This window comes from Cervus elaphus, chromosome 15 (assembly GCF_910594005.1).
Source record: "Cervus elaphus chromosome 15, mCerEla1.1, whole genome shotgun sequence".
Taxonomy (NCBI): Eukaryota; Metazoa; Chordata; class Mammalia; order Artiodactyla; family Cervidae; genus Cervus; species Cervus elaphus.
In genome coordinates, this window is record NC_057829.1 from 67,392,824 (window position 1) to 67,416,779 (window position 23,956).

The window sequence follows — 23,956 nt, forward strand, 5'->3', positions numbered from 1 at the left end:
TCCAATACACCACCTCTGAGGCTTTTAGCCCTCCTTGACTCCCTTCTGTAGATTGCTTCGGTGGTTCAGTCATGCTTCTAGAGCCGCACTTACTACTATATGGTAATGATTTGTTCATACACCTGCCTCCTTTCAAAAGCCTGTGAACCTCTTATAAGCAACTGTGCCCACTGTTCATCACAATGTCTGAGATGTAGCTGGGCACACAGCTAGACTACATTTCCCAGCCTTCCTTGCTGGGAAGTACAGTCATGTGACTGAATTCTGATCGATGGAATATGAGCAGGGGTGATGTGTACCTCCATCAAGCAACCCATAAAATCTCCCTGCAATTTTTCACTCTCTCCTCTTTTGCTGGGTGGAAACAGAGATGCATGGGGAATTGAGTCACCAGATGGGAGAGTCTGGATTCCCTGATTGGCTACTTGGAGTAGAGCTTGTTTTGGTCTATGATATGAGCAAGAAATAAACCTCCATTGTACTGAATCACTGAGAGTTTGTTACACGACAATTAACTTGTCCTGACTAATACAAAGCAGCTCTAAATCAAGGTCTGTTGAACCAAATTGAAGGTGGGAAGACAACATAAAATGCAGAACCCATCACCTCCTAGATCCAATCAAGTCAGGCATTACATTTCTACATGATTGAACTATTCCTGAAGCCAAGCCATTACCCCTTCTCCCCCTGCCCTGCCTACCAAATCACACATACAGTATTTAGAATGCCAAATGGAAGGACTGAGAAGGGTGGGGATTGAGGCTTGCCAGATGACCTGTAAAAGTCACAGGTGAATGAGCCCCAACTTGAGGTCCTGGTTCCACAAGTTTGTAGAAGGCACACAGAGGCACAAGGTGAAATTGTACAGAGGAGCCTCCTCCTCCCCACACGGGGCTCATGACACCTCTGACACATGACCATTTAAACTCACAGCAACACCTCCTGTGACGAGCACACCATCCCTCTGAGGCCACTCACACCACCTTTGGCAGCTCCTGGGAAGTGCTGGAGCAGTGTTCTTCAACAGACTCACCAGGTCAAATTCCCATCTGATCACAAAGGACCATGGCCAAAGGGGAGATTGACCACATTTGAACAGAAGGAAGAAACAGAAAGGGACAGAGAAGAAGGGCTTCAAATGGATCTTTCCAATACTCCCTGGCCTCACTACTCAAGCTGTGATCTTGAAACTAATCTAAGAGCTGATGGAAATGTAGAATCTCAAACCCCAGGGAGACCTGCTGAATTAGGACCTGCATTTAAACAAGATGCTAAGTAGTTTGTGTACATTAAAACTTGAAAGCCAGCAGTTTGCCACAAGGATTTTAGCTAATCTTTCTCCCACCTTCCCATAAACCAAAGATATACTTTATTTCCATGCATAGACTTTTCTTTCATTAAAAAATGGTATATTTCTTCCAAGACAAAAATCTTCTTTTATAGCATCATTTATTTTACATCAATACACAAAAATATTTTGTGTAAGTAATATATATATATATATACATGGTAACAAAATTTCAAATTCTTTCAAAATAGAAGAGTTCAAACTGGAAAATAAAATTTTCCCCTAGAAAACATGACATGTATTCTTCTGTCACTAATCTGTGCTATCCCAAAGAAAACGTTACTAAAAACAAGAAGGGAAATAGGGAGCGAAAGAGGTACTTCAAACCTCATTCCCATCCTCTCTCTTATTAGAACATGATTTTTTATCTTTTTAACAAAGATAATTAGCTATTTAGTCATGCATTTCTTACAGATAAGAATATCTTCAAGTGGAAGATATTCTTGTTGAAACCTGTGATTCAGGATAAGCACAGGATTAAGAGCAGAGAAAACCAACTCTGTACTGAAAGAGGTAACAAAGTCTCATTGCAAAAGTCATATGGAACAGGAGACGTCGTGTGGCCATCTTTGGAAAGAATCAACCAGAAGTATTTAAAAGAATGTTTAACCCAAAACACATACTGTTTTCATTATTAGAAAACTTGCTTTCATTAATTTCTCTCCCTCTCTGTTATATTCTCTGTTCTCTCATGTAAGAACTCCTATTCAACAGATACTGACTCTTCTGGGTTGATCGTCTATGTCTTAACTTTTCTTCCAAGTTTTGTATTTTAATCTTTTAGAAAATTTCTTTATCCCTCCCCACCCCACAGACCATCTACTAAATGTCTTATGTTGCAATGACATTTTTAATTTCACATTTAGTATTTAGTATTTCACTTTTAGTATTCTTTGCACATTTTTTCTTAGCATTATACTCTTGCTTTCCAGATGCACCTTGTTCTCGAATTTGTCACTGTTGTTTTCTAGTAGTTTTAAAGTTGAACGTTACTTTCTGTTCCAGCTAATCCTTACAAGTGTTCCCAATGGCAAGTCCAGTCTACAAGCAAAGACGGGCACCCACCAGGGGGAATGGGAGCTACGCAGCAGATCTCATCTTTGGCACAGAGAAGAAGGCTGCGGGCCTCTCTCGCCCATTCCCTTCTCTCAGTGCCAGCTCACCACACACCCAATCCATTCATTCGATGACAATTTCCTGAACATCTGCTCTGTGTCAGGCACTGTTCTAGGCACTGGGAAAACAGAAGTTGATGAACAAGCAAGACTGTACTCTCCTCAAGCTCGCATTCCAGCAAGGGTGAGACATAAACAATAGGCAAAGAGTTAGGATAATTTATCACAGGGATACATGTCTTGAAGACAACAGAATGACAATGTCACAGGTGCATCTGTGCTAAGTCGCTTCAGTCATGTCAGACTCTGTGGGACCTCATGGACTGTAGCCTGCCAGGCTCTTCTGTCTATGGGATTCTCCAGGCAAGAATACTGGAGTGGGTTGCCATTTGCTCCTCTAGGGGATCTTCCTGACCCAGGGATCGAACCCGAGTCTCTCGCATCTCCTGCATTGGCAGGAGGGTTCTTTACCACGAGCACCACCTGGGAAGCCCAATGGAACAGGGCTGGGGGAGCTTTCTGAGGAAGTGATCAAGAAAGGCCTGTCTGGGAGGTGGCACAGGAGATCTGAATCCCAGAAGGAGTCGGCTGCTTGAAGACCTGGGGGAGGGGCATTCCAGGCAGTGGCAAGAGCAATGGTGAAGGCCCCAAGGCAGCACTGCACTGATGCCCCAGGATCAAGCAGGTGAGCTGAAAGCCAGGGAAGGAGGACGGCAGGGGACAGGTCTGGAAGAGCAGGTGGGTGGGGTAAGAACTGGGAGTTCATTCCCAAAAGAAAGGAAGTCTTTCAGAAAGGCTATAAAAGGGGTGTATGATATGATCTGATTTATTTTTAGAAGGATCACTGATGGGTGGGAAGACAAGAGCACAAGTGGGGAGATCCCCAAGAAGGTTGGTTCAACTGCCAGGTGGAATGTGATGGGGCTGGACCAGGGTGGCGGCAGAGTGGACAGAGAGGAAGAGGGTGGAGTTGGGCTCATTTTGAGGATGTGCAGACTTGTCTTGGACAGGATGTGGCACGGGGACGGGCCAGGTTGGGGGTGATCCCAACTGGATTTGAATTCCTTTGGCACCTCAGGTACTCCTAACAGCTGCCCTGGGGGGCCCAAGTGCCCTGACCTGGCTGATAGCATGCAGGGCCAACACTGGGTCACTGCTCTGATGACTCCCTTTCTGGTCACTGGGGTTAGCCATTTAGCCCACAGGAGGCAGCAATCATGTACAAATGTGAGAGCTGGACTATAAAGAAGGCTGAGCACTGAATTGATGCTTTCGAACTGTGGTGCTGGAGAAGACTCTTGAGAATCCACTGGACAGCAAGGAGATCAAATCAGTCATCCTAAAGGAAATCAACCCTGAATATTCATTGGAAGGACTGATGCTAAAGCTGAAGCTCCAATACTTTGGCCACCTGATGCAAAGAGTCGACTCACTGGAAAAGACCCTGATGCTGGGTAAGATTGAGGGCAAGGGGAGAAGAGGGTGACAGAGGATGAGATGGTTGGATGGCATCACTGACTCGAAGGACATGAATTTGAACAAATTCCAGGATACAGTGGAGGACAGAGGAGCCTGGCATGCTACAGTCCATGGGGTCACAGAAAGTCAGACACGACTTAGCGACTGAATAACAACAAGGGTTTTTCTTTCTTCTAAAGGCCCTTTAGGCCAAGGGTGTCTTAGTGTCTCTTCACAATCTGTAGAAGGGGAAGGCAAGTGGGGCTCAGAAGAAAAAGAGAAAAATCCCTGAAGCAAAAACTCACACTCAGGCAGAGTTGCCGGGGGAGCCTAGACAAGCAGCCCACACAGTGAAGCGAGCCACCCAGGCCCGCCTTGCCCTCCGCAGGCTCTGTGGCCAGGCCAGCTGGTTTAACGAGGCTTTCCTGATGGGGAGAACCTGACTCCTGCCAGGGAACCAGGAAACACAAGAGGAAGAGCTCCCCACGGAGCCCACCCTGGTGCCCAGCTGCAGGCTGCCTGTCCAGGTGGCAGGGCAGCCGCCGACCCAGGTGATGGCTTCCTCTCGCGACCTCATAAACTTGGCAGCTGCCCACCTAGCACGAGGTGCGGGAGGAGGAGGAAGGGCTGAGGGGGAAACGGCTTGGCTGCTTGAGGCCTGCTGGCACCCATGGTCCTCCCTGCCCAGCTCCATCTTCCACGAAGCTGGGATCCCCTGACCGTGATAGGGGCGGGCAGTCCTGCCTCCATGCCTTCACACACGCAGGTGTCCACACAGGTGGACCAGCCCTTCCCCTAGACCTACCTCCAGTTCCACCTTCTCAGTAAGACCCAAGGCAGGAGGAAGGGAATTTAGCATTTATCAGACACCTCCTCTATCAGCACCATTTTATTTCTTGAAAAAAAAAGCATTTGATGTCAAGTATGTCAAGTGAAAGTCGCTCAGTCGTGTCTGACTCTTTGCAACCCGATGGACTGTATAGTCCCTGGGAATTTTCCAGGCCAGAGTACTGGAGCGGGTAGCCGTTCCCTTCTCCAGGAGATCTTCCCAACCCAGGGATCAAATCCATGTCTCCCGCATTGCAGGCAGATTAACAGCTGAGCCACAAGGGATGTCAAGTATACCTTAATTTAAAATAAGCGTGTGAATAAAACGTGGCAAAATGTAAACATGTGTTAATTAGAAGGTCCACTGATGTATTACAGCATTTTCTGCAGGATTAAAATAATTCATAATTTAAAAAATAAACAATAGAAAAGAAGAGCTGACTGGCTGCAATGCAGAAAAGCAGCTGGAAGGGGCCGGCCTGGAGTGCTGGGAAGCCTGGCAACGAGGCTGTGGATGTGAGGGAAGAATCAGGAGGGCTTGGCCAAAGGGCCAGGGGCAGAGAGGAGGGCTCTGCAGGGGTGAGAGATGGTGCAGTGATTGAGAGAGGGAAGGAAGGAGGAAAGGAAGGAGGAGGGAGGCACTTAGATAGGGGCTGGGTGTGGAACACGCTGAGCTGCAGGCATACGCGTGACTTATACGTGGAAAGGTCTCCAAAAGTCAGCCGTGGTCAGCTCATGGTCATCTGTCTCCACCCCCTCAATACTGCCCTGGACCCAGTGACTGGCCCCCAGCAGGTGCTCAGCAAACATGGTCAGGTGCTCATCCCCACCTGCCTTCTAGCTGACGACAGAGGCTGGGCCCAGAGAACTTGCCCTCGTTGAGAGAAGAGGCCTAAGGAGAGTGGAGCCCTGCCCAAGCTATTCGTGGTATCCTATCTAACCCCGATCCCTGACAGCTGGTGGGGTATTTTGGGGGCCAGCCTGACCCTGCAAGAGCTACTCCCTGGTCTGGGCAAATGGCCCCTGCTCAGCTATTTCTAGTGGGGACAGCAGCAGGGGAGGGTGGCCCTGGAGGAATAGCTAGCATAGGGCAGGAAGGGATTAGGGGATGGAACAGAGAGGAGAAGACCCTCTGTCCAGTCAGAGAAGGGGAGGAGCCAGCCTGTGGTTCCTGCCCTCCCTATGCCCACCCCAACCACAGGAACCCAAGCCCAACGCTCTGGGCAGCCTGGGTGAGGGTTGTGAGCAGGCGGGGGAAAGGAGGGAAGAGCCAACAGCTGGTCATCATGTGTGCCCTCTGGAGGCAGGACAGCGCCCCCAACCAGGGTGCCAAGGCTGTCACTGGATTCTCTACATAAGCCATCATCAGGATAAAGGTTAATTTTGAGGCCCCAGAGACCCTGAGAAGGGGAAGCAGCCCCACTCCCCACCACAGGCTTTTGCCCTTGGGGGTGCAGACTTGCCAAGCCCCCACTTGTTGCAGTCAGGTCTGACCCCAGATGACTAGGGTCAGGCCCTCACCTGCCCTTCTCCCACATGCCGGCTTGGGACCTGGCAGGATCCCCAGGGAAGAGATTCAGACAAGAGAGACCCAGAGACTGACAAAGATGTACCAGAGCCAGAGAAAAAGCCTCCAGAAAGGAGGCTGGGGAAAGGCCACAGGGATGAACAGAGCCATGCCCAGAGACAGGCCAAGACCCTTGGGAGACAGAGATGATTACAGACAAACTGGGGAAAGAGAGAGGCAGAGAGATTCCCCATTGGGGGAATCCAAGACTCAAGGGAAAAGGAAATGAACAGATGCAGAGAAATGAACAATTTCTCTCGCTCTCGGCCCAACCCAAACCCTCCCCAGCCTGGGCAGGGGGTCAGGGCAGCACCCACCTCCAGTAGCCAGCTCGTACCACCTGCTCTGAGGCTGAAGCCTTCCTGGCAAGTGAGGGAAAGGACCCCCCTCCTCTCTGAGGTGCTGGGGTCTCCCAGGCTGGCTCTGCAGTTACAGGTTAGAGTGGACAGAAGCGTTTAGCATGTGGATCTCAGTGTTAGACTGCCGGTCTGGGTCCCGGCCCCTCACCTGCGGGCGGAGAGCGTGGTTTTGCAGCTCCATCCGTCTTCACCTCAGTTTTCAACTACGCAGCCAGGAAACGCAGGTATTTCAAACTGACGCAAAGTGTCCCCTTAATTCATTACATGATGGATAAAATCTCACGGTTTTGAGTCCTCCTACGTGTGGTAGATTTCCTGGCCGGGACCCCCCGGTCCTGGTCCTGGCCCCAGTGCTCTGTGAGATGGAGGGAGGGGTTGGCAGGGCCCAGCACACAGAGAGGGCTTCCTCTCCACCCTCCCACTGGGGATTCCTCCTCACAAGGTTCCAAGATGCGGGGTGGAGCCCTGGGAATCTCAGGATGAAAACAACCCAGTCTCCCTGGGGAGCTGGCAGGGACGGCCTTCACCAGGGATGGAGAGCAACCGCTCCTCAGGAGACCAGCCCAGCACTGTCTCAGAGAGAAGAAAGGCCGCTTGTCGAACACCAGAGCCTCCCAACTCCAGCTATACACCAGCCTCATGCTTCCTGTTTGGGTGGATTTTTTTAAAGGTATATCTGAATGTGGTCCATTTAGCCCCAGGGACGCCCCTGCACTCGCCCCATTCCTAGCCTCCGCCCCAGTATCCCCCACACCCTCACTGAACTCAGCCTTCCAGCGTGGCTGAACCGGCCACTTTGTTCTGCTGGGCACCAGATAAACGCTCCCTAATTAGCAGACGGAGCCAGACCCTGGCTGGTGTGTGGGGCTGTCTCTTGGCCAGCCCTGGAGCACTTCTTTACTGCAGCTTGGGGGTGGCTAGGACCCTTTCGTGTCTGGGAAAATGTTTCCCTCGTCCAGGCTGGACAGGATCAGAGTTCACGGGGCAGTGATCGCCATCCTAGTGATGCTCCAGAGCTGCTCCAGGCTCAGCAGGGAAGGTTGCCTGTGTCTTGTCTCCTGGAAATCTCGTGAGGACTCTGTGAGGCTACTTCTGCAATTAGAGTCATTAGCTCAGTCGGTAAAGAATCTGCCTGCAGTGCAGGAGACCCAGGTTCGATCCCTGGGTCAGGAAGATCCCCTGGAGAAGGAAATGGCAACCCACTCCAGTATCCTTGCCTGGAAAATCTCATGGACAGAAGAGCCTGGTGGGCTACAGTCCACGGGGTCACAGAAAGTTGAGCACGACTGGGTGACCAACACTTACTTACTTAGCAGAGGAGAAGGCTGAGTCTCTTAGAGGCCAGTAATGGCACAGTGTCACCCAGCTGATAAGAGGTGGGGCTGAGGTCACACTCATGTAAGTCTGTCTGACAACAAAGCCTGAGCGTCCCACCACTGGGACAAACTGCTCCACTCAGAAAGTTGGGGAGTTGGTTTCCTGAACCCCATGAGCTCTTCTGGAGCCTGATGTCACCACCCAACTGTGAAGGTCTCTGATCTTTTTCCTTGGCTCTAGCTAAAATTTGGATAAAAAGCAAAGAACTCCAAGTCTCCAATAACTCGTACAATGGCCTGACCTGAGGCAATGGCCCTGAGATGCAGGAATGGCAGCCCCTAACATCACGTGGGGGCTGGGGCCCACCCAAGCGGTGGGGAGCCAGTGAGGGAATCAGTGTAGCTGGCACCTCTGGCTCAGCTGGGGTCTGTCTTCCCTCGAACAAGCACATAGCTCAGGCTCCCACAGTTTACCCTGGCTGTCCCAGGTCCCCAAGAAGCAAAAGCAAAACCAGCTGCTGCTACTCTGGGGGAGGGGTGCAAGGATGCTGAGACCTCAGCAAGTCTGCTGGGATGCCCAAGTGGCAGGCCTGATCACAGTGGTCCACACCAGGGGTTGCTCACTCATTCTATGCCTTCTGCTCTACCCTGATTCTCCCACCAGCTGACAGCTCTGGCTCAGGGCAAGGCTGTCAGCCTGGCTTTTCCACCCAGGACGACCCTGACTTTTCCCCTTGGGATCCCCGTTACAAGGCCTTGTGCAGGCATGTAGCTGGCACGCCTCCAAGGTGCCAAGATTAATCTGAAATTCCTTCCTGTGGGAAGGGAGTGACTTGGTCACAGCTAAAGGCTTCACAGAGCAAACACACACACACACACACACACACCACTCACCTGGCCACCGCCATAGATCTTCCTTCCCTTCATTCTCCAGTTTGAAGGGGATGTTTGCCCCCATCCATTTCCCAGCCAACTTTACCACGGTTATACAAGAGGGGTCGATGGGGGTCTGGGAGGGGCAGAGCTGGGTTTTCTAGGTCAGACCTTGCGGCCTGAGACCGGAGGAAGAGGGAGGTGAGGGCGGCAAGGCCTAACGTAACACCCAAACACACCCTGTCATGACACCCTCATGCCAGGAAAACAAGGTGTGCCATGCACACCTCAGAGTGGTCAGGCAGGTGGTGTGGCCTGACTCAGATGCTGCCTCTGGCAAAGCTGGGGTTTATTATCCAATAAGAGAAGTGGGCAGTGGCAGGTAGGACATTGATTAAGCCCCAGGCAGCAGCAGGTTGGACCTTTCTGGGAGCTGGAGAGAAGTCTTCTGCTGTGCACAGGCCCCTTCTCTCCAGGGAGGGTGAATGGTTTGCCCTCCCCTGCCCCCCAGGAGCTCTCTTGATGATGCAGTGGGGGCTTCCTGCCCTCCTCAGCCAAAAACAGAACGAAAACTTCTGGAGGGGAGGCTAGAATTCCAGACTGGAATGAACTAAAGCTAGAGCACCCGAGTCCTAGTCCTGCTGTCGCTTGCTGGCCCTCTGATGTAGAAGAGCCACTTCCCCCTTGTAGGGCCTCATTTCCTCATCTGTCAAACAAAGGAAATGGACTACATCAGGGGATGGCCAATAGTTTCATCTCAAGGTACCACTGCCAATTGGTAGGGAGTGTCTTCCTGATGATATCTGGGGTTTTGTTTTTAGAAAGACTCTGAGATCCCAGGCTCTGGATCGATGAACAATGTCAGCCATTGACAGAGGATGAGAATGTACCGTGATCGATTAGTGATGCCTGTTGTGGGCACCAGACCAGAAAGCGGCAGCATGAGTGCTAGATACGCTATCTTCCTGGTAGATGACTTCCACCCTAATTCTCCAGCAGATCTGGTTAAGGCGGGTTGGCAAGTATGTACCTCCCATTTTATGATACTTGCACACAGCTGATTTCTCTCCCTGCAAGACACATTTTCATCCGCCCTGCAGGACAGTCACCGGGGGAGCAGGCAGCCCCCTCTAAGCCCCTCAGTGTCCACCCTCACCAGATTTCACCCAGAAGCTTACAGCCAACTGTTCGTGCCAAGATTTACCATCCAGAGGACATTCCAGCTTTTCTTACAATTTTTGTCAATGTCTACATTTTCCCCTGCTGTGTGACAATCCCGCCTTGACCCTGAGGAAGACTGAACAGAACAAGGCAGAGGTGGCTCTTAACGCCTTGGTGGTTCCAGTGAGGGTCTTGCCAGACATGGTTTGGTCCCTGAGGAGCTCCTCTGGAGACATGTGCCAAGATCACCTACAGATCATTGGCAGGAAGACCAATTCACCAAACATATGCAGGTACCAAAACAGGCACTCATAGACCACGTACTCATCTGTATAGGAAAAGATTAATTTCCCCAAGGCAGCTGCAACATGGTGAGGAGTCCACAGCTCTGGGCTGCTTCAGACCTTCAGACAAGCCCCCCTCTTCTCTTTGCATCCTTAGGCTCTGCCCAGGGCAGGCGGTGGGGGTGGCTGACAGCATGCACCTGGCACAGATGTGCAGAGACCCTCCCCCACGTACACTGCCTGCAGCCACCTCTCCCCATCTATCCAGAGCTGCGAGAACCCTCATGTACAAGGTCATTCCTAAACCCATGGAGCTGGGGAAACTGCACAAGAAGGCATCATTGTACAAACTGTGCAGATTCCATCTGCTTAGAGCAGAAAAAAATAAACTCGCCTTCAAGTTTATAAATAAATAAATAAATCCGCCAAGCAACCATGGATTCCAACTCAGTGGTCAAAAGCTTTCCATCCTGAGCTGGCCTGGAGATGCCATTTCCCCAGGCCTTCCCGCCTAACACTCCCTGGAGATGCGAGGCAGAACTGCCAAAGTGGAAATCAGTAGAGACAGAGAGGAAGCTGGAGTTCACCCTCAGGCCACGGGGCCAGATGAAAGGGAGCTGCTGAAGCAGAGCCAGCTCCTGGGGGAGGGGAGGCCAGCCACAGAATTCTCAGGAGCGATTGGAATCCCCACAGGGCTCCCCCGAATCCCCCTGTGCTCATCAGGAATCTGAAAGATGCCTCTTTCCAAGGGCAAGGAGAAACTGTTGATCAATAATTACTTTCTGAACAGCTGTGTTTTCCTAACAGAGGAAGGTGGGTTGGTAATTAATTACACTTTGGAGGTGAAAAAGTTTAATCTGTGAAATCCTTACCACCACCACCTGCCTCTCTCACAGACAGAGGCGGCAGACACAACTACTGAAAGTTGTGTATGAAAGTGAAGTATAAACTTCATTTGGTGAAAGTAAAGTATAAATGGGGCACAGGAAGAAACCTTGGACTCCGGCTAGAGTGGGGATGTCCAGCTATTTTTTTCTTGGAGTTAAGTTTCTGAGGACCTAACTGATGAAGTTCTCAGCTTCTCTGTCTAAGGGTTTCACACCAGTCACTGTTCTCAGGGCTTTCTTTACACGGATTGTCTCATTTCATTCTTACTATCCTACCCATGAGGCAGGTATTTTTATTATCCCCATTACACAGATGAGAAAACCAAGGTACAAAGAGGTTAAATAACTCACTGAAGGTTATATACAGCTAGTAAGTGATAGGATTGGTCTTGGAATCCAACCTCCCTAGCCCTGGAATACCTACCCTTAACCACCACACTCCACAGCCATGAAGCTATCAGTGTGGTTCATCATGACACAAGAACCACCACCCAAGTGTCTCTTGGCCCAATACACACATGTTCATGTGCTATATGCAATATTTGAACACAGGATTCCAGTTTGATAAGATAATTTGGACACGTCCCTGGTGTTTGCTGTAATGGAGTCTAATCAGTTTCATTCCACAGGAATGATCTAGAATGCTGGTTCAGGAAATATGAGGTAATATGATTTTAATCATCATTTTCACTGTCTTAATCTTGTTAGATATGTTCTTCATGTCTATTTTTTTTAACCTGTGTGTTTTCTGTCCCATTATACTATAATGTATGCTATGGTTTTTCTAGTAGTCATGTACGGATGTGAGAGTTGGACCATAAAGAAGGCTGAATGCCAAAGAATTGATGCTTTTGAGCTGCGGTGCTGGAGAAGACTCTTGAGATCCCTTGGACTGCAAGGAGATCAAACCGGTTCATCCTAAAGGAAATCAATCCTGAATATTTATTGGAAGGACTGATGCTGAAGCTGAAGCTCCAATACTTTGGCCACCTGATGTGAAGTGCTGACTCCATTAGAAAAAACTCTGATACTGGGAAAGATTAAAGGCGGGAGGAGAAGGGGATGACAGAGGACGAGATGGTTGGATGGCATCACTGACCCAATGGACATGAGTTTGAGCAGGCTCCAGGAGATGGTGAAGGGCAGGGAAGCCTGGCGTGCTGCTGTCCATGTGTCTGCAAAGAGTCAGACGTGACTGAGGGACTGAACAACCACCACAAATACGGTAACGACCAGGAGAGACATAGTTTATTTTAGACCTCCCACCTTTCCCACCTCCTCCCACAGGTATCCTTTTAATTATTATATATAAATGTTGTAAATAATATATGAACCCATTCTTCTTTTTTAAAAAAGTAAAACATTACAAATAAAGCTAAGGTTCCCCTTTAATCAAGCCCTTCCTCCTACCCATGTCCCCAAACCTCTTCCAGAGGTAACTCCATTACCAGTTTAGAACGCATCCTTCCAGACCTTTTAAGAATAATGATATATTTATTCTGTGTATATACTTGTAAAAGATATATCTTGTTTTTGCATAACTACCGTCATATAATTTTTTGAAACTTGCATCGGGTCATTCATTAACATTTCTTAGTGCTCCATCCACAGGACAATCTCATTTTTTTTGACTGCTGTAAGAAGTGGTATGAGATGACAGTTTAACTTAGGCACCCTCTGTGTTCCCATTTTTGCTGTGGCAAACAATAGGAGGCTTCCTGGGATCGGGGGCTGACCTTGGTTAAGGTCAGTGTTCTTGTCTGTCTGGGGCCTGTGAGCAATCACAATGACTGTCAGCTCATCGCACCGCTGGTTCTAGAACTGCCACATCAGGTGCCGGAACTCTCTAGAATCCTGGGTATAAAACTGTTCTTAGAACTTGGCAAGTTACCTCCTCTAGGCTTTAGTCTAGGGTCAATGATCTCAAACAACACAGAGCTTGCTTTGATGATTAAAAGAGCCGGAAAGAAAGACACCTCCCCCAGACATCTCTTCTACTCTCAGGTTGACCCCTGCACACACCAGGATCACCCCAGTTTGACCCGAGCTGAGGCCTGCTCTGGACATCAAACTAAACTAAAGTTCATATAAAGTTAATGAATAGAAAAATGAACATATTTACCAGCAAAATGATGGACTGGAAGTAGAATTCTAATTATAAAAATGCTGTGATCCTATAACTCTCCATACATTAAAACATGTCCTCCCACACATACACATCCCTCCTAAGGTCGGTTATTAATGATTCAAGGATTATAGTTTTCTTCACCCATCATTAGCCTGGCTATTGGAGGGCTGTGTGACGCTGGGTGGGTAAGTGGGTGGAGAGATGAATAAGGAAGAGAGAAAAAGATCTTCAAAATAGGTGAAGTCCTTTAAAGCAAATGAGCAAGCCTGAACAGCTTTCTTAACTCTATCTTCCAAACAGTGTTGGGGAGGCTAAAGGGCCTCTCCCTGGTCTGATCAAATATTGACCCTGTGCACTCACTGGCCGGAGTTCAGACTAAAGGGCCAGCAGCACTATGGAGTCAATGTTTGCAGAGCAATTACTGCATCCCCACATCTTGTAATCAGATTGTGAAACAACCTTCGGTGGAGCCGGAGCTTCAGAGAGCCTTCCGGTCCTTCCTCAATGGGGCCAGGCCTTGGGGGAGACACTTAAGAGTAAAGGAGCTGTGCGAGGAAATTTAAGAGGCTGGAAATATGGTCCAGCACCAAAAAGAAGGCAACTTAAGAGCATCTGCAGCCCTTCTCCCTCCTCCTTCTCCCCTTAACTCCACCTCCACGTCCACCTCCTATAACCCAAGCTCTTTATAACCAAACAGGCCTCCACATCAGACACTGTCCCTGCTGGCTCCCCCTGGGACAGGTCCCTTTCCTGGTCAGATAGGGCTGAGAGGTTAATTATTTTTAGAAGAAACCAATTTTCACTTAGAGACCAAGAGCCTCTCCTCTCTCTGTTCCCAGCATGACATCTGAAATGCCCTTAGAAGCCCTCTCTACTAACTGACCTGGTTTCCAGAAGAGGTGTTTGGAAGAGTTGTTGAATTTGAACTGCTCTATGGATGGGGCAAGTCATGGTGGAATGCAGTCTCCCTCCTGCAGGGGCCCTGGAAGATGTTAGAGGAAAACTGGGGAGGCCTTGGGAAGTGGCAGAGCATGCCTGGGTGGGCATAAAGCCAAATGGACTTAATTTAATTTTTAAAATTTAAGTTTTAAAATTAACTTGTGTAACTAGCCACATGGGGCTAGTGGCCACTGCACTGGATAGCACAGGTCTAAAGGCTCCATATCTGGTGCTTCCCAGTGGGCAGGAGGAGGAGCTGGGTTCAGAGCATAGCCTCCTGTGTGAGAAGGAGGGAGAACCACTGAGTCTGAAGGCTCAGGGCAGAAGACACGGGGAGAGGAGGAGCTGTGGGGCAGAGTAGGGGGTCCTCTTCTAGTGCCCTTGGAAAGGTTTGAGGTGGTTGTGAATGACCAAGAAGCTGGTCAGAACTGTATATGTACATTCATGCATGTCTGAAGGGATGCACAATAGAAACTCTGATCCCCAAAATAAAGTATAAGAACTCACTGATTTGTCAGATGAACTAACTTCTTCAGGGAAGCCTGCTCTTAGAGTATAATGTTTCCCTATAACATGTCTATAGTGCTTTTCTTTGCAGCATTTAAAATAGTATAAAATAATATGTATGTATATTTTAAACTGAAACCTGTCTTCCCTCACTAAGCTGTAATTCCCATAAAAGCAGTAACCAGATCTGCTTTTGCTCACCAGTAAATCCCCACCCAGAGCCTGGCATCCTGCCTGGGACATAGAAGGTAGTCACTTAAGACTGGATGGACTGAGGATAGATGGATGGATGGATGGATGGATGGATGGATGGATGGATGGATAGAGGGACATATAAAGAGGAGGCAGACAAGCAGACATAAATGAACAAACTATGACATAAGTGAGGGACACATTTACCCCAATAATTATAAATCTCAAAAAGCAACCAAATCCCCTCAAACTGGAGTGGGGGTGGGTGGCTCTATCACTCTTGGCTTCTGTCACCAATCAAAACCATATGTGCATCTTCTTAGCTGCCCCCTCCCAAGAAGAATATTCTTTCCTTCCTCTCCATCCCTCAGCATGTTACTTGTACCTCAACCTAGTATTCATTTCATCTATAGCGAACTTAATTGCTTAAAAGCCTATTTCCCCCATCTGATACAGACCTCTAGGAAGACAGGACCTTGTTCTTCTCAACTGAGTGTCCCTCAGCCTGGGCCATTTCTGTTCTGCAAAAGTGCACACGTGGTGGAAGCCTTATCAAAGGCCAATTCACTCCAGCCTTGGCTTCCTCATCTTTATACTTCCACCCTCACTAGCCTAAGGCTGCCAGATTTAGCAAGTGAAAATACAGGACAAAGGATAAAATATGAATCTCAGGTAAACAATGAATAACTTTTTAGTATATCTCCTGTAATATTTGGGATATAAAGTATATGGTCCCCAGAAAACTCAGAACCATGAGGTAGTAAAGCCAGTTAAGCAGCTTTCCCCAGGCTGGCTTAGTCAGCCCGGGACTTCCAGGGTTCCAACGTGGAGCTCAGCCCACAAGGGGAGGAGCAGAAGGATTCTGAGAGCAGGTCCCTGTGGGCCACACCCCCACTCCCAACTCACTCCATCCTGAGTGGCAAGCTCCAGAGAGAGCCTGTGGGGCTCTGAACACTCTGACGGAGGACTGGGCACTGCACAGCTCCTCAGCAGAGTGAAGCCAAGGGAGGGAAACAAGAAAGCAATACCATGACAGGAGGTACTAAACCCCCACACCCTTCAACCAGGCAGCCCAGCATTCTTGTCACCATTAACACCGAGTAATGTACTAGACAACCATGTGTCAGGAAAACCATGGGTTCACTCATTTAATCCTCACAACAACCCTACTGGGTGGGTACCATTTGAATCTTCATTCTACAGATGAGAAAGTGGAGAAGTTAAGGAAGCTGTCCGGAGTTAGAGTGACAGAGCCAGCAACTGGCCCCAGGAAGTGCGTCCCCAGTGCCTCAGCTCAGAACTGAGATCTGAGAGCCACCAGTGACCAAAGATGGAATTAGCAATGCCGTTTATTCTTCCTCTTATAGGAGCTGCCATATTAAAATCAGAGATTTTGATAAATGAGAAAGGCTTTCTAAAATGAATGCCACTGTATGTCCTTATGTCAAGTTCTGAAAAAACATTTCCAAAGATACTTGGTTGAAAGGTTGAATTCTGAAGAACCACCCTTTCCAAACTGCATCTACAGGGTGGCAATGACCCATGTGGACAGGCCTGGCCATGCTCATGACTAGGGCCAGCGCATCGCACAAGCGGCTTCATGCCATGTGTCCCCTCTCGACACACAGGAAATAAGCCCTCCAGGCAAGGGAGAAGTGGGGGGAGCAGCATTCCTTTCTTGTGAGATTCTGTAACTAGGGAGGGGGTGGGGGAATAGAACAGAAAAGGGGGGAAGAAAAGTTCTGATTTGAGAGTTTCCGCTTGCTCTCAGACCCCTTCTGGCTCATCAATGAGTCCTTTCAGGGTTCCCTCTCTCCAACTAAGTGATCATTTCCTGTCCAGCACACTATTCCCATTGAGGGGGTATCAGCAAATTCCAACAGTTTACACCAGAAGGACACAAGGAGACTGGACAGGAATTGATGAGGGAAGAGGAGGAAGTGAGGAGGGTAAGGAGTGGCTCTCAATCCCATATTGTTAGATTAAGAGAGGATTTGTAATGCAGGAAGCTGGCTCACCTCTGGCTCATCTCATAGGCAGAGCCATAAGGACAATGGGATAAAATCAAGTACTTGGAGGTAAACACGCAAGCCTGGCATCTCCAAGATGACTCACCACCAGAGGAAGAAGTGGAGCTTGGTTGTGAGGGCCAGCAGTGGATGTCCCTTCTTTGTGCTTTTAATAGGCCTAAACCAGGCTCATGGCCCTAAGGAAGAGTCTGGAAGCTCTCAGCTTCTGATAAACAGGGGTGGGCCCCCTAGTGGCCATGTTGTGTTCATGCCCCTCCAGCCTCGGCCGTAATGATTGGTACAGAGAGGGCACCTGACCCAAGTCAGGCCAATCAGAGTCTTGCCTGGGAGTTTTCAATTTAGAAGTGGGAGAGAGGCAGTCTCTGCTGTTGGAAACCACAAGGTAGGAAATTTGGGAGCTACTGACTGCCAAACTACTGAGGACAGTGCCCAGAGAGAAGCCAAGACAAGACAGAGGGAGCGCAGCCTGGTTTCAGGCGTTCTTGGAGCCATTGTTGCACTCTCCCTTCCACCATCTGATTGACTGCATAAGCTTCCAACCAAGTCTCCTTTTCATCTAAGCCAGTATGAGCACAAAACTATTGCTTGTGACCTAAGGAAGCCTAGCCAAATTAACTGACATCAAGGGAGGTGTCTACAGTGGAGCTGAGGGATCCATGCTACCATCCCCCACGCAGAGCCTTATTCAGTTAGACAGACGCAGTGGTGTGCCCAGTTTGTGTCTGTAGTTCAAGACATCGCTGATTTTCTGTTTCAGTCTTTTCCGTGTGTTTGCTTTTCTTTGTCTACAATGACGTGGTGGCTTGCGTCTCACTCTGTATGTTTATAGACACGTCTGCTCAGGCACACAGCACCCACGGCCATCCTCTTGCCTCTCTTCCCAGCCTCCAAATGCAGGAGGGTGACAGAGCATGACTGTGAACAGTCATGTTAAGAAGTCAACATAGCCCCAACTGTCTGTCTGCAACATCCAAGACTGAGCTTAGCCCAGCTTGACTGCCGAGGTTCCCTCCTCCATCCCTCTGTTCTACCTAAACTCTGACCCTGAGATTGTTGGAAGGGGGTCTCTGGATGAGTGAGGAATGAGACAGGCCAGCTCACCAGAAGCTCAGGCCACTTCATGTGGAACCAGGCCCCTTCTGAGCTCAGACTCACTCACCTGCAGGTCAAAGAACTTGCTGTACCTCCGGTAGATGGTCTGGGACGTGGAGTCAGACCAGGTCACATTGATAATGTATACCTGTGGGGGACAGGTAAGAGAAGGTGAGTGGGTATCTAAGGCAGGGCCTCAAGCTGCACCAATCATCATTTTCTATGACTGTGGGTATTTCATACCAAGACCATTCTTTCTCTCATCTTTGTCCCCAGGGCTTTAGCATAGTGTCAGGTATACATGGATGCTACACATATGTCTAAACACACACACACCCCTAAAAGGATATTCAATGAAATGCTAAGGATGATTATATTAGGTGGGTAGGGTTACAAGTGGTTTTAATTTCCATCTTCTTGTTTATATGTACTTTATACAATGAACATAAATTTGGGCTTGTTTAAAAAAAATCTAAGTAGCTAATTTCCACCGGTTCTCAAACTTTACGGTGAATGAGATTCTGCAAAGGGCCTTCCAAAATCACAGATGTCAGAACCCCACCCTCTACAGTTCTACATAAGTAGACCTGGGTTTTGGAGGCTCAGGCATCTACATTTTCTTTTGCTAAACAATTTTTATAGAGCAGTTTTAGGTTCACAGGAAAACTGAGCAGAAGGTACAGAGGGTTCCCTTCTATCCCCACCTCCACGCTTGCACAACCTCTCCCAGTATCAACACCCCTCACCAGAGTGGTATGTTTGTTGAAACTGGGCGTCTATGTTTTAAACAAACCACTCCAGCTGATTCTGCCTCAGTTGATCCTTGGAACCTACTCTAAACCTGCTTCAGGAGGCTGTGAGCATTTCAGAGATGTGTGATTCATCCCGGTGTCCCTGAGTCTTAGCTCTGCGCCCGGCACAGAGTCAGTGCCTAGAAAACACTCTGCCCCATTTGAATGACCAAACTGGCCTTCTGGCTGAGACATAGATGCGCAGGAGGGAAGTTAGCGTGCGGAAGATCTGTAGACTTTTCTGAAATGAAGGCATTTCAGGACCCCGTTCCCAGTGTCACCCCAGTTCCCAGTGCTCAGTCAGGCTCCGGACTACTGACTGCCTCAGGCCAGTGTGGAAGGCTGCCTGGCCCAGGAGGTGGGCAGGACTGCTGACTGGAGAAGACCCACACTGTCTGGTCTACTGTTCTCCCATTTCTGTTCCTCTCACCTGAACCCACACCAAAGACATGCCTTCCTGGGCGAGGCCTCGGTTAGAGGGAGGGTCCCCCACACAACCTCAGAGCTACTCTGCTGAACTTCCCCCGGTGCCTGCTGTGAGGTCTCCGACCCAGGGTTAAGACGTTTGCTCCTTCCGCCTTCAGAGGAGACCGGGCGGCTCTAGGTCCCTGCACCAGTCCCCTCGCCAGGATGCCCTGTCCATCCGAGTCACCTGGGGGAGCTCAGTAAAAATCCCTATTCCCAGGCCTCTGCCTGGCAATTCTGACTCAGGAGGTATGAGGGGGAATCCACCAGAGAGGGGAACAAAGTGGCCAGAGAAGCCAGGGTCGTGAAAAGGAAGGAATGGAGGGAAGAGGAGGCGCGTGCGGACACCTTGGCATCAGAGTGGCAGGCTTCACTGCCTGGAGCAGGGCTGTCTGATCTGCCTGGGCCACTGTAACATAACTCCACAGACTGGGTGGCTTAGACAACAGTGTTTATTTCCTACAGTCATAGAAGCTGGAAACCCCAGATAAAGGTTCCTGGTGGAACCTGCTTCCTGGTCACCTTGTCATACCTTCACATGGTGGAGACAAGAGCTTTAGTTTCCTTCTCTTCTTAAAAGGACACTAAACTCATCATTGGGCTCTACCTTTTTTTTTTTTTTTGGGGGGGGGGGGCTCTACCTTCATGACCGCGTCTGGACCTAATTAATTCCCAAAGGCTCCACCTTGGATACCATCATACCGGGGATCTGGACTTTAACATGTGGACTTAGCAGGAGGGATTAGGGGAGGCATGAACACTGAGTCCACAACAAGGGTTTTGCACACAGGAGTGTGAGGCTGTATGTTTGGCTGCTCAGTTAACAGCCAAGGAAACAAGCCTTGAATCTAGTCCCTTCTCCACTCCAATCTCTAAGTCACAGAGTTAGCCTCGTGCAGTGCGGAGTGTTTGCTCTGAAATGCACCCAAGGAGACAGCTATAAAGCAAAGCAAATACAGCTGAGTGTTGCCACCCTGAAATGGAGTATTTATGACATGTCTTATGTGATCCCAACAAGAAAGAACATTAAGTGAAAAGGCTGTCCCTGTCCTCACAAGCCCAAAATAAACTACTGACATAAATAAACATCCAGGGATATGCTTTACTTTATATCATATATAAACATATATCCCATACAATAAACTGTAGAAACCATTAAGGTAATGGCTACTATGTGCCAGCACAGTGTAAAGCACCATATGCATTAGCTCATTTAATCTTCAGCTCAATGAGGTAGCTACCACTGCCATCCCCATTTTGCACAAGAGGAAGCTGCGGTTCAGAGAAGCCAAATAACTTGCCCAAGGTCACACAGCTAGGAAAATACAGAGCAAATGATTAAACCCAAGTCCAGCTGAGTTTAATCCCTATGCTCTTAACTACAAAGGACTATCTGAAAGAAAAGAAAGTGAAAGTGAAGTCGCTCAGTCGTGTCTGACTCGTAGTGACCCCATGGACTGCAGCCCACCAGGCTCCTCTGTCCATGGAATTTTCCAGGCAACAGTCCTGGAGTGGGTTGATCCAGGGGATCTTCCCAACCCAGGGATCGAACTCGGGTCTCCCGCACTGTAGACAGACGCTTTACTGTCTGAGCCACCAGGGAATATGTAAATTCAGCAGCAGGGATATTTAATCAAACTTCATGATCAGGACTGAATGGCATCTTTTTAAATAAAGTTTTGGGTGATCTGAGAAGTCTGTACAACCCTTGAGGAACATGGGGGAGGCAGACTAATTCTGAGAGCCTGAGACCAAGAAGAGACAGAACATGGCCCAGACAGAAGTCAACAGTGAAGAATGCTACAAAACCAGACGGACACAGAGGAAACTCTCACACACAACTGGCTCCACCGACTGTGGCAGGATGCTCTGGGGTTTTTCTGGGGGGTTATAGCCCATTCCATCCCCCCTGTTGACTTCCAGCTCCTTGAACCCCAAATCCTGCTGGCTACAACTCCCTTCCACCCACATCTCCCCTTCCCACAGACACGCCAGAAGGAGGTCCCAAGTGAGTGGGCCCTCTTGGAGAGAGCCTGCCCTCACTCGCAGGCCATTAGACAGCAGTCTTTCTCCCTGGCCAACCAAGCGGGGACCCAGAGGAAGGGCTTAACTGGGCTTAGCATGACCCCTGCTCCATCCTCTCTAGTAATTAGGGGCTTCCCGTCACCTCCCAGGGAGAATTAATCACAGGCTCGCTGGCTCTGGCAGCTGGGAGGCCCCTCCTTTTGCAAAGGAGGAACCTAGGCCCTAGGATGGCGATTCGCCAGGGAAGAGGCACAGACTCTGGAGTCAGCCACTCTTAGGTCCTTTCTTATCGTGGCTGTGAGACCTCAGCCCAGCCTCAAGGACCCTCAGGCTCTTCCTCTTCTTCTACACACACAGTCTACAAAGCTACCGGCCTGACCCACTATGCTGCTTTCAAGTGTGCTCGCCCTGTTAGTGGCAGAGCTAGGACAGGCGACCAGGCTTCCCAATTCCTAATCTAGGACTGATCAGCACAGGACCAGAAACACCTGCCCTTCCTCCTTTATTATTCAAAACAGTTAAAGAGTCACAGGGCGTTGTCGCTATCTAAGACTTGACCTGAACCCACAAGAAAATCTGGCTCTCTGGTGACTGTCCCTTGGACAGCAAAGAGATCAAACCAGTCGAACCTAAAGGAAATCAACCCTACATATTCATTGGAAGGACTGATGCTAAAGCTGAAGCTCCAATATTTCAGCCACCTGATGCGAAAAGCTGACTCACTGGAAAAGACCCTGACTCTGGGAAAGATTGAGGGCAGGAGGAAAAGGGGGTGACAGACGATGAGATGGGTGGATGGCATCACTGACTCAATAGACATGAGTTTGAGCAAGCTCTGGGAGATGGTGAAGGACAGGGAAGCCTGGCGTGCTGCAGTTTAAGGGGTCACAAAGAGTCGGACACTGAGTGACTGAACACCACCTGGTGACTTAGATGTGGGAGTGGGGAAATAAGCCCCCATTCCAGGTTCTCCCACACCTCTGGGACTTGCCAGAGCCGCCCACCCCCATGCCCAGCCCACCCTCCTGGACAAACAGTGTAAACCCTGAGCTAATAAGGAAAGGGTCAGAGGCCTCCCTGGAGGTAAGTCCAGAGGATCCACGGATACCCTCCAGGCCCCTTTCCCTTGTTGTTCACTGGTCTGCTTGCTTCCAAACCTCGATCATCCTAGGTCATCAGCCCAGAACGCGCACCCAGATCATCACAATTTCAGCCCTGCTCCTCCGGCCCACCCCCACATCAGAGTTTCTCAAGCCTGCCTGAGCTGGCTGTGTGGGAAACCCTAGGGATGAACCGCAAAGAAGGAGCAGGTGGAGGGGAGGGGACAGGGCAGAGGTCACTGGAGAAAGCCAGGTCTGTTCACCGGGTCTGCGTCAGGGGCCCAGGTAAACCCTCCTCTGGCTGCAGGAGTGACCAAGATAGGGTTACCCAACAGCTGGGTCTCAAGAAAGGTTTGCAATTAAACATTCCGCCTGCACGCACTTTACTTGGAGTCATGTTTCCCGGGTGGAGTTTCCCTTCCTTCTGGATTAAAAAACCCATGGATTCTATTCCCCCGTCTCTGGTCATTTCAGGCAGATGGCAAGCATCTAGGGATTGCGTCTAGCCTCCCCCAGAGAGGAAGCCCTAGAGTCTCAAGTTCACCTGCCACGCTCACCCTCCCCCACAGACACAACTACAGAAACTCCACGATGCCTCTGTTCCACCAGCCTACCCACTCCTAGACCATCTTGGGTCGCTTTCCATCTGCTCAGCTCATTAGGCCCAGAAATGTCTGTGGCTTCCAAGACTTCCAAGTCCTGCTCCTTTCAACAAGGAAACAGCCTTGATGCAAATCAGACCAGCAGCTCAGCTCCAGAGAACTGAGACTGAAGCCCAGCCCAGTTCCCGTGGAGGGAGGGCCATGCTCAGACCTGGACTGTGACCAATTAATGACCCAAAGCTATGGCCTAATCATTCCTAGAAGGCCTGGGACCTGCCCACGCTTAATTAGAAAGTGCCAGTAAGTACCTACTGCTCCCTTTGCTGATGAAAAGCACAGTTAGAGGCAAGAAGTTAGGAAGCGTGGGGAAATCCTCTACCTGGGCACGGTGGCTCAGTTTACTGAGGAGGTCTTATTTTCCCTGAGCCCCTGCCAGCTGCCCCTGGCCCTCGACCAAGTGGAAACCCAATGACAACCTTCCTTCACCTGCTCATACCAACACAGGGTGGGAATAGTTGGCCAAGACGAGGGCTGTCACATATAGTTGTATAAGTTGTTTACTGTTCAAAGACTGTCCAGGACAAGTAGGGGCCAAAAGTTAGCCTATACTCTGCACCCCAAACTGTGCACCACGGCTCCGGGACGCAGGCACACAGAGAAAGGAGTCCCTCCTTCTAATGCATACAGAAACATTTCTAGCCAGGACACAGCACCATGTCCCCTGGGTAGGCTGTCACTGCTTTCCAGGTCCCTTGAGGTTACTATCTCCTTAGGACCCAGTTCCTCCACTTTCCCAGATCTTCTAGATGAAGGAATGCTTAATGTTTGGGACAGGCTGCTAAAGGCTATGACCACAGAGGTCTGAACGAACACATTCCAATGGCTAGGA

General features: G+C 49.5%; 1 protein-coding gene across 3 annotated transcripts in view; it reads right to left on the reverse strand.

Moving 5' to 3' along the window:
* SH3PXD2A (SH3 and PX domains 2A) overlaps window positions 1–23,956 on the reverse strand; it is a 243,640-nt gene that overhangs the window by 167,045 nt on the left and 52,639 nt on the right. For all 3 annotated transcript variants that reach the window (XM_043924906.1, XM_043924907.1, XM_043924908.1), the window contains exon 2: window positions 18,152–18,232. In XM_043924906.1, coding sequence (XP_043780841.1) covers window positions 18,152–18,232 — 81 coding nt within the window. The remainder of the gene's footprint in view (window positions 1–18,151; window positions 18,233–23,956) is intronic.